At 37.3% G+C, this 15,672-nt stretch overlaps 1 protein-coding gene across 9 annotated transcripts in view; it reads left to right on the top strand.

Moving 5' to 3' along the window:
- The window catches only part of EPB41L5 (erythrocyte membrane protein band 4.1 like 5), a 145,822-nt gene that overhangs the window by 17,390 nt on the left and 112,760 nt on the right, over positions 1-15,672 (top strand). For all 9 annotated transcript variants that reach the window (XM_004759768.3, XM_013060076.2, XM_004759766.3 and 6 more), the window contains exon 3: positions 5,208-5,312. In XM_004759768.3, the coding sequence (XP_004759825.1) occupies positions 5,208-5,312 (105 nt within the window). The remainder of the gene's footprint in view (positions 1-5,207; positions 5,313-15,672) is intronic.

Genomic DNA, 15,672 nt, shown 5'->3' with positions numbered 1-15,672 from the left:
CTGAGTAAAATACAGTTCAGCTCTAGTTGGGAGGGGGTGATATTGTTTGTGGAAGATAATGACAGCATAGGTAGCGGTCATTGAGAGAGGAGTAATAGAATGAAGTAGAAAAAGGAACTTCAGTGGAATGGTGTGTTCAGAAGCCAGATTTAGAGGGTTTAAAGGAATTAATGGGGATAGTCCTTTATTTTTTAGATTTCCTGTAGTCCCTTGTACCTAGGGACTTAATAAATATTGTTAATTATATTGTTTAATAACAAATATTGTTTAGGGGCTCCTGGGTTGCTCAGTGGTTAAAGCCTCTGCCTTCGGCTCAGGTCATGATCCCAGGGTCCTAGGATCGAGCCCCAAATCAGGCTCTCTGCTCAGCAGGGAGGGAGCCTGCTTCCCTTCCTCCCTCTCTGCCTGCCTTTCTGCCTACTTGTGATCTCTGTCTGTCAAATAAATAAGTAAAATCTTAAAAAAATAATAAATACTGTTTAGTTTTTGGGGAGGGACATGAAGGGAAGTTGGGGGATTGCCATGAGATTTGGTAGTAACAGGAAGGAAGGAAACAACAGCAGCTAGAGAATGGCTGGTTAGGGAGATTTGAGTTTGTCAAATGAATAGGAAAAATGTATCTTAGGAATTGGTTTTATATATACAGGTAGATAATATAGGATGAACATTCTAGAAAGGACCACCATCTTATGCTGGGAAAGATGGAAGGCTGATGAAAAGGTAATATCTTGTTGGTCCTAATCTTCAGAAAACAGGATGTGAAGTGAGAACTGGGTTTGAAAGAGGTGGTGACCTGGAATAATTTGTTAGGAGAAAGGAAAAGAAGAATATAAGTAGCAAGTGATGGTCTAGATGCAGCTGAAAACTGAATTTATAATGGGGGAAGCAGGGAAGCAAAATAGGTAAAGGGGAGTAAGAGGTACAAACTTGCTGTTATGAAGGTGATTAAAAGTACAACAGAGAGAATATAGTCAGTAATACTGGAATAATTATGTATGGTGACAGATGGTAACTACACTTACTGTGGTGAGCATTTTGCACTTTATATAATTGTTGAATCACTATGGTGTACACTTGAAACTAATATGTTAGCTACACCTCAATAAAAATTTTCTTTTTAATATGTGAAGGACTTGAATAGATACTTCTCCAAAGAAAATATGCAAATGCTCAGGACACCTGTGTGGCTCAGTTGTTTAAGCGTCTGCCTTTGGCTCAGGTTATGATCTTGGTGTCTGGGATTGAGCCCCACTCAGGCTCCCTACTCTCTTGGGAGCCTGCTTTCTCCCTCTGCCTGCCATTCCCCCTTCTGTGCGCTTGCACTCGCTCTCTCTCTCTCTCTGACAAATAAAATCTTTATTTGAAAAGGGGTGGAGGGTGCCTGGGTGGCTCAGATGGTTAATTTTCTGTCTTCGGCTTAACTCATGAGCTCTGGGATCAAGCCCCACATTGGGGCTTAAAATGAATGAATAAAATCTTCAAAAAAATCTTAAAAAAAAAAAAAGCAGATGTTTAATAAGCACATGAAAGTATGCTCAGCATTACTGGCATTAGGGAAATGCAAATCAAAATCACATGAGATACCCTTTCACACTTACCAGGATGGTTGTATCAAACAAAATAAACCAAAACAGCCCCAGAAAATAACAAATGTTGGGGAGGATGTGGAGAAATTGGAAGCTTATGTGTTGCTGGTGGGATTGCAGAATGGTGCAGCTACTATGGAAAACAGTTGGGCAGTTTCTCAAAAGTTAAACATAGAATTATATTCCACTCTTACTTATATACCCAAAGAATTGAAAGCAGGGACTCAAAACAGATACTTGTATATCATTATTCATAATAGTATTCACAATAGCCAAAAAGTGGAAGCAACTCAGATGTTCATCAGCAGATGAATGGATAAACTACATGATATATGCATAATATGGAATATTATGAATTTTAAAAAGGAATGAAGTTTTGGAGCCTGCTACAACATGTATGAACTTTGAAAACATTATGCTAAATGAATAAACCAGTCACAAAAAGACATAGATTGTATGATTCTACTTGTGTAACATATATAGACTAAGCAAATTCACAAGCCACGGAAAATAGGAAAGAGGTTACTAGGAATTGAAGGGAAAGAGTGTGAGGAATGGTTGTTTTATGGGTACCGAGTTTCTGGTTGGTTTGATGAAAAGTTCTGGAAATCAGAATGGTGATGGTTGTACACGCTGGGAATGTATTTAATGGCATTGAGTTGCATATGCTAAAATGGCATATTTTGTATTATGTTTTTAAAAAGAAAAGAAGGAGAAATGGATGCTGATGAATGATAATAAGTGGGGTCAGTGTACCAGAAGTTTCCATGTAGTTGGAGAACCTAGGCTTTGAGAGTAACTTTAGAGACAAGGTTGTGATAAGAAGTTGGGGGTATCTAATTGATTTGAGACGTGACATTCCAAGTCAAATCTCTTTGTAGTGTGTAACCCTTAGGGAATTGGAGCTTGGGGGACAGCAAGATTTAAATTCTAGACTGTCATTTTTTAGCTGTGCAATTTTGTCATTACTAGAATTTTCTGAACCTTTTGTATGTTAAGTATTTGTTAAATGGACAAATAAACCATAATCATCAGAGTAAATGTGAATATTAAATGAACATATGTTTAAGAAAAAAGAAAGTAGAAGTGCCAGCACTTAGGTAGGAAATTTAAAGTGAGAAAAGTAGAGGAAAAATACTTGAGGAAATAGATTGTTTTCCCAGAATTAAAGGGAGATGAAAGATTGCAGATTTAAAAGTCTGACGGAATACCAAATACTAAGTTACAGTTAAGGAAAAAAAAACACACCTAATCACATTATACTGAAATCTAAGACGATCAAAGATAGAGAAGCCTAAAGCTTACCAAGAAAATTAATAACATTATTAAGGACCAGAATTCAAATTGTCACCGTACTTTCAACAACAGCATAAGCTGCAAGAAAAAGAGTAATACATTTGGAATATTGAAGAGAGTATTGAAAGAAAATAACTTTGAACCCTGAATTTTATAAGGAGACAATTGTCATTCAGGTGTAAGAGTATGATTAAAATATTCTCAAACATAGAAGACCTTTAAAGATTATTCATACAAAGTCCTACATGGGAGACATTTCTGTAGGAAGAACTCAAGTGAGCAGAGAAACAAATCTAGCAGATGCTATTAGATCTCTGTGGTGTATACATTAAAGAGTGTAAAGAATGCTCAAAATACTAAAATAAAGATTATTGTCTTAAACAAATTAGCCACAGCCAGAGAAAAGAAATAAGAGAAAGCATGTTCATAAACATGAGGATTGGCTGAGATCATGGGAAGTAAATGATGGCAAGTAAAATTCTTCTCTTGGTAAAGGGATACATGGATAGCACTTTATCAGAAAGAAAGGTGGTAAAAAGTGCAGGAAAAGCAAAAATATAAGTTGAAATAAAGATCCATTAAAAGGCAGGGATTGATTTAGTAAAAAAATTGTGTATGTTTGGTATGTGTATGTGCATATATATATTTTACAAGAAATACCCTAAATCATAATTTAAAATTACATAGGAGGAGGGGCATGGATAGGATGTGTATGAAAATCATTGAAAATTGAGATCCCAATAATGCTTTTGCTTATGTGGGTTGTATCTATTTATAGTTACCTTATTTTTTTTTAAACATGGCAATTTATTCTCAGATTTTTCACTTCCAATCTCATAGGGAAATCTAATGTTAATAGGCATAAAATTATTAGTAAATTACTGATAATTAACTTATTAGAAATTAAAACTGAAAAATTAAAAAAAATCTATTGGTTAATTTCAAAATAGTAGTAATATACCCCTTGTGTTATAAGTAACATACAAGTATTTTTTTTAAAGATTTTATTTATTTTATTTGAGAGAAAGTAGGCAGGTGTATGCAAGAGCATTAGGTGGGGGGAGGGCAGAGAGAGGGAATAGCTGACTCCCCCCTCAGTGGGGAGCCTGATGAAGGGCTCGGTCCCAGGACTCCTGAGATCATGACCTGAGTCAAAGTTAGACATTTAACCCACTCAGCCATCCAGGTGCCCTAGTAACATACAAGTATTTTTTCTTTTTAAAGATACAAGTATTTTTGTGAAAAACAGCTATTTTACTAAACAAAGAATTTAGTGAGAAGAGTAGCATTGTCTTACACATTTTTGTGTATCTCTTTAATGTCTGGTCCAAGAGAACATACTTAGGTCCTCTTTTTTGCTTCTGTATTTACTCTCTTGCAATATATTGTTTTAATTGAGTTTCTACATGAGGAGAATCCTAGGGACCTTATGGTTCTTTTGAAAGTATTTGGGAAAACCTTTGGGTCCTGAGACCACACTCTTGAGAACTGCTTTTTCCAAACAAGTTTCATCGCTTGTTGCTCACCCTCCCTCCCCGCTTGGTATCTTCTCCATTGATGTCTGTATTTTTTCATTGTCCCATAATTCCTCCCACCTTCCATTTTTTATCTGCTCTTTTCTACCTTATATTGTTTTCCATTTAAGGCTGATCTCCAAGTTTTCACTGATGATTCTAGTCTCTCTGACTATCTTGTCTCTAAAATCTGTTGGCAAGTATATAGTAAGTTCCATATGATTCATACTTCAGTGTTCTAAGTTTTCTTGTGTTTCTCTTTCCAGTCACATTATAAAGCACCTTTGAATTAGTGACTCTTAAAAATTGGCAAGACAAAATAAGAGTTTCTCCTTACAGTGATTAGTACAAGGTGATGTTTGTTGGTTGATGGGAAGTAACACTTTCTGCAGAAGTGCATACACGTCACAAATTCTCTTTTGGCCTTAAGTAGTTTACTGGAAAATCACAGTATCTTACACGTTACCTGATATATGGCAGTATTTTTGGTATTCCAAGTAAATTTTTAAGAATAGATTTTGTAAAGATTCGTTTATTTGAGAGAGAGAGAGAGAGAAAGAAGCCTGTGCACGATTCAGGGGAGGGGCAGAGAGAGAGAATCTCAAGTAGACTCCCCGTTGAGTGTGGAGTCCAGTGTGGGGCTTGATCTCAGGACCCTGAGATCATGACCTGAGCCGAAATCAAGAGTCAGATGCTCGACTGACTGAGCCACCTAGCGCCCCTAAACCTTGTATAACTAAAACTATCTCCAGTTCAGGCTTGTTGATCTTGTGAGTCATTTGTTGATTAATTTATTTTCTTACCATTTCAGAAAAAAGCCAAAGGACAAGAGCTCTTTGATCAGATAATGTACCATTTGGACCTTATTGAAAGTGACTATTTTGGACTGAGATTTATGGATTCTGCACAAGTAGCAGTGAGTAGCTGTTTTTTTGAAGTTCCTGTGTGGGAGCAAAAATGGAAAATTTCAGATGACATGCTTAGTGCTGCAAGGCTATATATTCTTACTGCATTCTCTTTTCCTTCTGATTTTCTATTATGGTCTGAAGTTTTGACCATTTCAAAATAACCTGAAGCATTTGTTAAAAAAATATGAGTCCTGGCCCTTGCCCATATCATTAGAGCATCATCTTCCCAGCCGAGCCTAGGAAATATGTCTTTTTCAATAACCATTGGGTTGCTTGTTGGGCATACTAAAGTTTGAGAACCACTGCATAATGGAAAGGGAGCTAAAATAGGAGATTTGTGGATTCTTGCGTAAGTGATAGAAGTTACTAATTTGCAAATTAAGGTGAGTAGATTAGGTTATCTTTAAAATCCCTTCCCGATCTTTGATTCTATAAATGTTCTTTGACCATCTGCTTTTCACAAGAGAGGAATGTGTGTATATGATAGGTAGGAAGTTGGAAGCTTTTCAGAGATCTGTTATACTAGGATTTGACTGGAGAGTGTTTGAGACAAAGTAGTAGATGATAAGATTAGAAGGTGGTTTAGTGGCCTTATCATCCAAACTGAATACCAAGAGTATTAAATAATAGATGGACAATATTTATTCTCTAATAATTGGGATTAGGGTTTTTTGAGCAAGGAGGTATTATTTTGCTTCAGGAAGTATTATATAGAAAAACTGTATAGGATTATTTGGAATGGGCAGAGATTGAAGTCAGAAAGAGTTATTGCAGATCCCGGGGATAAAAGTAATATTAAGGCCTGGAATAGGACATTCACGGTAGCAGGGAGGGGTGGGGCGGTAGTAGAGATAAGGGTATTAAGACACCAAGCTCTGTGTTCTGGAAGTCTGTGATGGAGGAGTGTGTATGTATGTGTATGTGTTTAGTGACAAATTAATTGTAGTATCTAGGACTCACAGAAACAATATATAAGAAATCTCAAGTTCTTTTTGGAGTGGGGCATTCATTTGGTGTGATTAATAAATAAACTAGAATACCTCTGTAAGATAATATTAAAAACTCAGACCTTTTGGAGATGAACTCCTTTGTTGGCTTTATAGAGCATCTTGGCTAAATTTACCACTGTTAATGCTAGCTACAATTTTTTTTTTCTCTGATTTCCATACCCTTAGTCCCCTTTCCTGAGTTTAAAAGAAATTAAGCATAAACATTTTGTAACAAGAGTACTGGTTACATTTTGGCAAACCCATATAATGGAATACTCTACAGCTCATTAAAAATGTACTAATTGACACAAAAGTGTACTAATTGACATAGAATAATGTAGGAAAAAAAGGGTTACAGAACAATATATTTGAGTTTTTTTATTTAAAAAAAAGGGGGGGGGCATCTGGGTGGCTTAGTCCTTAGGTGTCTACCTTAGGCTCAGATCATGATCCCAGGGTTCTGGGATCGAGCCACACATTGGGCTCCCTGGGGAGGCCTACTTCTCCCTCTCCCACTCTGCCTACTTGTATTCTCTCTCTTGTTGCGTCTCTGTCAAATAAATAAGTAAATCTAAAAAAAAAAAAAGGTGTCATTATGTACACATATATGCATAAAATATTTGCAAAGCTATTTCCCATAGTTTCAGAGTTCTCATCTCTGGATGGAGTTTGTAGAGGAGGTCTTTCTTTTATTTTTCATTTTAATGTTATTTCTCTCCAGTTGGACTAAATCTATTGAGGGCAGGGGATGAGTCTTACCACTGTTGCCCAGCACGTAGTGGACATATAAAATATTTATCAAATTAAATTCTGGTACACTACTTTGATCTAAAGGCTTGGTTGACTGTTGAGTTTAATATAATTCATCAGTCATCTTACAAATAATGGAATTACAGTCTTGCAATCAGTGAAAAAATAAATATGTTAGGGATAAATAATTCAAAGCTTCCTTTTTTCAGAGGGGTTGTGAAGGAAAAGAGGTAGAAATATGCCAGCATTAAGTTTCAGGTACCTTCTTTCATTAGGATACATAAATACAGTAGTCTCTATCCATGGTTTCACTTTCCATGGTTTCAGTTACCCATGTTCAACCCCAGTCTGGAAGCAGGTGACCTTCCTTCTGACAGAAGGTTATTGGTAGCCTAAAGCTACATCATAGTGCCTACACCATTCACCTTACTTCATCTCATCATGTAGGTGTTTTATCATCTCATGGCATCATGAGAAGGGTGAGTACAGTACAATAAGATACTGTCAGAGAGAGACCACATTCACAAAATTTTATTATGGTATATAGTTATAATTGTCCTATTTTATTACTAATTATTGTTATTAATACCTTACTGTGCCTAATTTACACATTAAACTCTAAAAGTATGTATAGGGAAAAATATAGTATATATTGGGTTTGGTACTATCTGTGATTTCAGGCATCCACCAGGGGTCTTGGAATGTATCTTCCACAGATAAGTGGGGGCGGGGGTTGGGGAGCTATTGTAATTGGGGGAAAGAAATAGACATGCAGCTTTAGGTAAGTTGTATTATTTACTCTTTGTTAATATCAGTAATTACTGAATTACTAGATCCATTAATTTTTTCCCTTCATTTGATACACATATAGTGCCTTTCTTTTGGTCATAATAAGTTTTTAGTAAAGCCAGTATTAGAACTCTTTTTTTTTAAGGTTTTATTTCTTTAACTATTTCTACACCCCACATGAGTCTTGAACTCATGACCCTGAGATCAAGAATGCAACCACATGCTCCTCTAACTGAGCCAGCCAGGCGCCCTAGAACTTTTAATCCCTACTCTTTTTAGTTGTAACTTATCCTTTCCAAACCCAGAAATCTAGGCATTAAGATTAAATTTTAGTAAGATTTACTTTTTGTTTTTGCTGTTACTGAAATACACTATGTGCGTTGAACTGGAAAAACAATAGCTGGTAGATGAAAGCTATTCAAAGATGAAAGCTCCAGATAAAATTTTACATGTTCTTGGGGCGCTTGGGTGACTCAGTGGGTTAAAGGCTCTGCCTTCGGCTAAGGTCATGATCCTAGGGTCCTGGGATCGAGCCACATCGGCTCTCTGCTCAGCAGGGAACCTGCTTCCCCCCTCTCTCTCTGCCTGCCTCTCTGCCTGCTTGTGATCTCTGTCTGTCAAATAAATAAATGAAATCTTAAAAAAAAAAAATTCACATGTTCTTAAAGTACTGACTCACACAATTCTACAATTTTATGACATTAGTAAGCATAGAAAAGACTCTTAGGTATTTGTCATGTGGCCAGATTTAACCCCAGAATAAAAGAAAATTGATGCTTGCAAACAGGTCAGTTTATTGGTGAAGATAGTGAACTCGATCAAGTGAAGTTTTTGGCTAGGGTCATCTGTGTAAACTAATTTAGCACTATGATTTTCGTGTCTGTCTTATTTAGTATAAGGGTAGAATCCAAAGAATGTTGAGGCAGGGTAAAAAAATGACCCAAACCAGATTAAGACACTACATAAAAAGAGAACTATGGGCCAACATCTCTGATGAACAGAGATACAGAAATCCTCAACAAAGTGTTAGCAAACCAAATCCAATACCATTCACCACAATCACTTGGAATTTATTCCCGGGATGCAAAGGTAGTTCAGTATTGGCATATCAGTCAGTGTGGTACATATCAGTAAGTAAAAGGATAAAAACCATTTGATCATTTCAGTAGATGCAGAAAAAGCGTCTGACAAAGTACTACATCCATTCATGATAAAAGCCCTCAACAAGGTAGATTTAGAAGGAACATACCTCAACATATAAAGGCCATATATGAAAAACTGACAGCTTACCTTATACTCAATATTGACAAACTGAGAAGTTTTCTCCAAAATCAGGAACAAGACAAGGATGTTCACTCTCAACACTGTTATTGACCATAGTACTGGGAGTCCTAGCAGTCACGTAAGAAAAAGGATTAAAAGGCATTCAAATTGGTGTGTTTTTTGTTTGCTTGTTTTTTTAAAGATTGATTTATTTGAGATAGAGCAAAAGAGAAAGCATGAGCAGGAGGGAGAGGGAGAAGCAGACTCCCCACGGAGCAGGGAACCTGATGTGGGGCTCAGTCCCACGACTTTGAGATCATGACCTGAGCCAAAGTCCTATACTTAACCGACTGAGCCACCCAGGTGCCCCAGAGACATCCAGGTGAGTAAGGAAGAAGTAAAACTTCAACTGTTTGCAGATGCATGATATTATATATAGAAAGCCTTAAAGACTCCACCAAAAAACCGTTAGTGCATTTCTGTACACTAATAATGAAGCAGCAGCAGGAGAAATTAAGAAAGCAATCTCAGGTACAGTTGCACCAATACCTGGGAATAAACTTAACCAAGGGAGTGAAAGACCTGTAACTATAAAACATAAAACTGTAAAACATTGATGATAGAATTTGAACAACACAAAGAAATAGATTATTCCATGCTTATGGATTGGGAGAACAAATTCTGTTAAAATGTCCATACTACCCGAGGGCACCTGGGTGGCTCAGTGGGTTGGGCTGCTGCCTTCGGCTCAGGTCATGATCTCGGGGTCCTGGGATCGAGTCCCGCATCGGGCTCTCTGCTCAGCAGGGAGCCTGCTTCTTCCTCTCTCTCTCTCTGCCCACTTGTGATTTCTGTCAAATAAATAAATAAAATTAAAAAAAAAAATGTCCATACTACCCAAAGTAATCTGTAGATTTAATGCAATCTCTGTCAATATATCAATAGCATCTTTTACAGAGCTAGAACAAATAATCCTAAAATTTGTACGGAACCACAGAAGACCCCAAATAGCTAAAACAGTCTTGAAAACAAAAGAGCTAGAGGTACCACAATCCCAGATTTCAAGTTACACTACAAAGCTACAGTAATCAACACAGCATGGCACTGGTGCAAAAATAAACACATAGGTCAATGAAATGGGATAAAAAGCTTAGAAACAAGCCCACAATTACATGGTCTTTGGCAAAAGCAGCAAGAATATACAGTGGGGAAATCAGCCTCTTCAACAAATGGTGTTGGGAAAATTGGACAACTCCATGCAAAATAATGAAACTGGATCACTTTCTTAAATCATACACAAAACTAAACTCAAAATGGATTTTCGAGACCTATATGTGAAACCGGAAACCGTAAAAATCCTAGAAGAGAGCATAAGTAGTAGTTTTTCTGACATCAGCCATAGCAGCATTAGGGGAAATAAAAGCAAAAATAAACTATTGGGACTACATGCAAATAAAATGTAACCTACTGAATGGAAGAATATATTTGCAAATGACATATCTGATAAAAGGTTAGTATCTAAAATATATAAAGAACTTATACAACTCAGATCTTAAAAAAACAAATTATCCAATTAAAAAATGGGCAGAAGATATGAGCAGACATTTCTGCAAAAAAGACGTCCAGATAACCAACAGACACATGAAAAGATGCTCATCCTCACTTACCATCAGGGAAATGCAAATCAAACCGACAATGAGATGCCTGTCAGACCTGTCAGAATGGCTAAAGGAAAAAATAAGGAACAAATGTTGGTGAGGATGTGGAGAAAAAGGAACACTTTATATACTGTTAGTGGGAATGTGAACTGATGCAGTTATTGTGGAAAACAGTATAGAGGTTCCTCAAAAAAAATAAAAATAGAACTACCCTATGATCCAGGAATTGCACTATTGGGTATTTACCCAAAGAATACAAAAACACTCAGAGGATATATACACCTCTGTGTTTATTGCAGCATCATTAATTTGACAATAGTGAAATAATGGAAGCAGCCTAGATGTCCATTGATAGATGAATGGATAAAGAAGAGGTGGTATATATCTCCAGTGGAATATTATTCACCCATAAAAAAGAACGATACTATGCCATTTGCAACAACATGGATGGAGCTAGAAGGTCTAACGCAAAGCAAAATAAGTCAGAGAAAGACAAATACATTTGATTATTTCACTCATATGTGGAATTTAAGAAACAAAACAAATGAACAAAGGGGAAGAAAGAGATAAGCCTACAGACTCTTAATTATAGAGAACAGGGCACCTGTGTGGCTCATTCAGTTAAGCATCTGCCTTTGGCTCAGGTCAGGATCCCAGGTTCCTGGGATCGAGTCCTGCATAGGGCTCTCTGCTCAGTGGGGAGCCTGCTTCTCCTTCTACCCTTTTCCCCCTGCCCCTGCTTGTGATCTGTCTCCTTCTTTCTCACTTTCTCTCTCTCAAATAAATAAAATCTTTAACAAAAAATTAATAGGGAACAAAACTGATGGTTACCGGAGGGGAGGTGAGTGGGCAAATAGGTGATAGGAATTAATGAGTACACTTAAGCACTAAGTAATGTACAGAATTGTTGAATCACCATATATCACCTGAAACTAATATAACACTGTATGTTAACTATACTGTAATTAAAATAAAAACCTTGAAAAATGATCAAGGAATTACGTGTTACATTTCAATCTTAAATATATTATATGTATGCCTGTATATATAAAATCAGTGTGTTAAAGTTTAGTTTATTGGTCATTTCAGATAATTCCGAAATATGTACAACTGGAATTATGCACTTACTTTTCTTCCTGTGAATCTGTAAAATCTGAGTTTGCTCTTGTTTACTTTTGCTTATACCAGCTCATTTTATGTTCACATACACATTTAATGTGTAGTTGAAATAATGTCATATTTACAGAAAAGTTGTAAGAACAGTGTAAATAAATATTTTTGTAGAACCATTTGAGAAATAGTTGCAGGTGTCTCGTCGCCCCTGAATTCTTTAGTGTATTTTTCCCACAAGTATATTCTGTATAGCTTAGTGCAGCCATCAGAACCAGGAAGTTGACATTGTGACATTACCACCATCTAGTCCTCAGACTCCATTCATATTCTCCAGTTGTCTGTACAGTGTCCTTTCTAGCCAAAGGATCTAGTTCAGAATCATGTTTTACATTCAGTTGTTAGATTTCTTCAGTTGCCTTCATCTTGGAATACTGTGGTCCCTCAGTCTTACCTTGACTTTCACACTTCTGAAGATACAGGTCAGTTATTTTATGGACTGTACCTCAGTTTGGGTTTGGCTGGTGTTTCCTCATGAAGTAGGTTAATCTTAGATACTTTGGCAGGAAAATAGGTGAAGTGATGCTGTGTTTCCTTATTCTATCAAGTGACGTTTAATTTTATTTTGTCCCATTACTGGTGATCTTAACTTTTAACTTTGAATCTTCTTTTTTTTAACAGGATGGAGAGGGGCCTTGGTGGTAGGGAGACAGAGAGAGAGAGAGAGAGAGAGAGAATGAGAGAGAATATCTTTCTTTTTTTAAAAAATTTTTTATTGTGTTATGTTAGTCACCATATAATACATTATTAGTTTTTGATGTAGTGTTCCAAGAGTCATTGTTTACATATAACACCCAGTGCTTCATGCAATGCATGTCCTCCTTAATACCACTACCAGGCTTAATCCCCCCACGCCCGCCCCTGTAAAACCCTGTTTGTTTCTCAGAGTCCACAGTCTGTCATGCTTCATTTCCCCCCTCTGATTTCTTCACTTTTCCTTTCCTTCTCCTAATGCCCTCCATGTTATTCCTTATGTTCCACAAGTAAGTGAAACCATATAATAATTGACTTTGAGAGAGAATATCTTAAGCAGGCTCCAGGCTCAGTGTGGAGCCTAACATGGGGCCTGATCTCAAAACCTTGAGATAATGACCTGAGCCAAAATCAAGAGTTGGACACTTAACCAACCAGCCACCCCAAGTGTCCTGATACTTTGATCCTTTGATTAAGGTAGTGTAATTAAGTTTTTCTTTTTTTTCTTTGTCTCTTTTTTCTTTCTTTTGTGTACAGTTACATTGACAAGACTTTCTTATCAAACTTTCTTTCTTTCTTTCTTTCTTTCTTTCTTTCTTTCTTTCTTTATTATTTACTTGACAGATCACAAGTGGCAGAGAGGCAGGCAGAGAGAGAGGGGGAAGCAGACTCCCTGTTGAGCTCAGAGCCTGACTTGGGGCTCAATCCTAGGACCCCGAGGTCATGACCTGAGCTGAAACTAAGAGTTGGCCATCCAACTGACTGTGCCACCCAGGTGCTCCAAGATTCAGACCTTCTGCTCTGAGAAAGACTCTGTTAAGAGGGTAAAAAGCCAGGTTATACACTGGGAGAAGACTGACAAGGAGCTCAATATGTAAAGAACTAAACTCAACAGTTATAAAACGGAAGACAAGAGTCATTTAACTGAAGAGAATATATAGATGGTAGACACATGAAAAGAGGTAGGCATCAGTAGGTATCAGGGAAATGCAAATTAAGACCTTGATGAGGCATCAGCACAACACATGTTTTAGAATACCTAAAATAAAAATAGTGACAATTCCAACTGCTAACTGAGGATGTGGAGAAACTGGGCCTCTCATATTGGTATCAAGAATATAAAAATGTTAACAGCCATTATGGAAAATAATCTGTCAGTTTCCTAAAATAGTAAATATACATTAACCATATAATTCAGCATTTGTATGCATGACATTTATCCCAGAGAAGTGAAGACTTATTTCCTTACAAAACCTGTGCATGATTATTTGTAGCAGCTATATTTGTAACAGAAAAAAAAACTTGGGGGGAAAAAAAAAGTCATGTAGTTGTTTGATTAAATCAACTGTGAGCACTGTTCAACAATAGAAAAATACCTATTGATTCTATGGATACTCAGAACAACTTGGATGGATTTCAGGGGCATTATGGTGAGTGAAAAAAGCCAATCTCAAAAGGTCATATACTGTATAATTCCACTTACATAGCGTTCTTGAAAAGACAAAATTGTGAAGATCATATTAATGTTGCTAGGGTTTAAGGAAGTTGGAGGTGGGGGGAGGCGAGTGTGTATTACTATATCACGTGAACTATCAAGGAGTCGTGAGCATTTTTTGTTGTTGTTAATAGACTATTTCTTTACAGTGATAGTGGTACTAGTTACAGAAGTCCAGACTTGTAGTAAAATGACATATAACATAGTACTAAGGTCAGTTTCCTGGTTTTAATTTGTACTATGGTAATGTTAGATGTAACCATTGGGGGAAGGTGGGGATGGGACACAGGACCTCTCACTATTATCATTGTAACTTCCAGTGAATATTTCATAATAAGTTTTTTTAAAGAATAAGAAAAATAGGGGTGCCTGGGTGGCTCAGTGATTAAGTGTCTACCTTCAGCTTAGGTCATGATTTCAGCGTCCTGGGATCGAGCCCCACATTGGGCATCCTCTCAGGGAGCCTACTTCTCCCTCTTCCTCTGCTGCTCCCCCTGCTTGTGCTCTCTCTGTGTCTGTCTCTCTCCCTCTCTATGTCAAATGAAAAATAAAATCTTAAAAAAAAAAAAAGAAAAATAGAGTCTGGGCCAAACAAATTAAGTGTCAGGGCCAAGATTTAACTCTCTGGCCTATGTTAGTGCCCTCTGTTTGGTGAAGTTTTTCAAGTTTCATATTTAGAACTTAGAATTTTAACTGGTCCATCAAGGTTGTTTTGTTCTGTTTTGTTCTTCATTTATTTTGAGAGGGAGTAAGGGACGGAAAGGAGGGGAAAGAATCTTCCTTAAGCAGATTCGGTGCTGAGTGCAGAGCCCAACTCAGGGCTCAATCTTAGGACCCTGAGATCATGACAAGAGCCGAAATTAAGAGTTGCCATTGGGAATGCCTGGGTGGCTCCGTCACTTAAGCATCTGCCTTAGGCTCAGGTCATGATCTCAGGGTCTTGGGATTGAGTCCTGCATCAGGTTCCTTGCTAGGCAGGGAGCCTGCTTCTCCCTCTGCCTGCGGGTCCCCTGCTTGTGTGTGCATGCACGCTTGTGTGCTCTTGCTCTCTCTCTTTCTCTCTCTGTCAAATAAATGAATAAAATCTTAAAAAAAAAAAAAAGTTGGTGCTTAAGCAGCTGAGCCACCCAGGTGCTCCGGTCCATTAACTTCTTAGAGTTATCTAGAGTGTAGACACTTTTGTCATGTTTTAGGAAAGGGAAACAAAAGAAAGATAGCATTTCCCCTTTACTTGGGAAAGAAGGAAAATTAACAGGTTTTTTTTTTTTTTTCCCTTTTTAAAAAGTTGATTTGATAGCTTGTATTGGTTCTGTATATATTGTTTAAACTTCCCTTGTTCTCTGTGTAAAAATCCCAAGTAAATTGCCAGCACACAGTATTCAGCAGCTTATTAAAAGTATAAGTAACACATTTTGATCAGGTTGAGTTTATTCTCAGAAATGCAAGGGTGAGGGGCAGCTGGGTGGCTCAGTCATTAAGCATCTGCCTTTGACTCAGGTCATGATCCTGGGGTCCTGGGTTTGAGTCCCACATTGGGCTGCTTGCTCAGCGGGAAGCCTGC

The sequence above is a fragment of the Mustela putorius genome, unplaced genomic scaffold (assembly GCF_011764305.1).
Source record: "Mustela putorius furo isolate JIRA1106 unplaced genomic scaffold, ASM1176430v1.1 tig00003867_pilon_pilon_pilon, whole genome shotgun sequence".
In the NCBI taxonomy this organism is placed as follows: Eukaryota; Metazoa; Chordata; class Mammalia; order Carnivora; family Mustelidae; genus Mustela; species Mustela putorius.
Note: the sequence above shows the minus strand (reverse complement) of the source record. Positions and strands in the feature narration are given on the sequence as shown.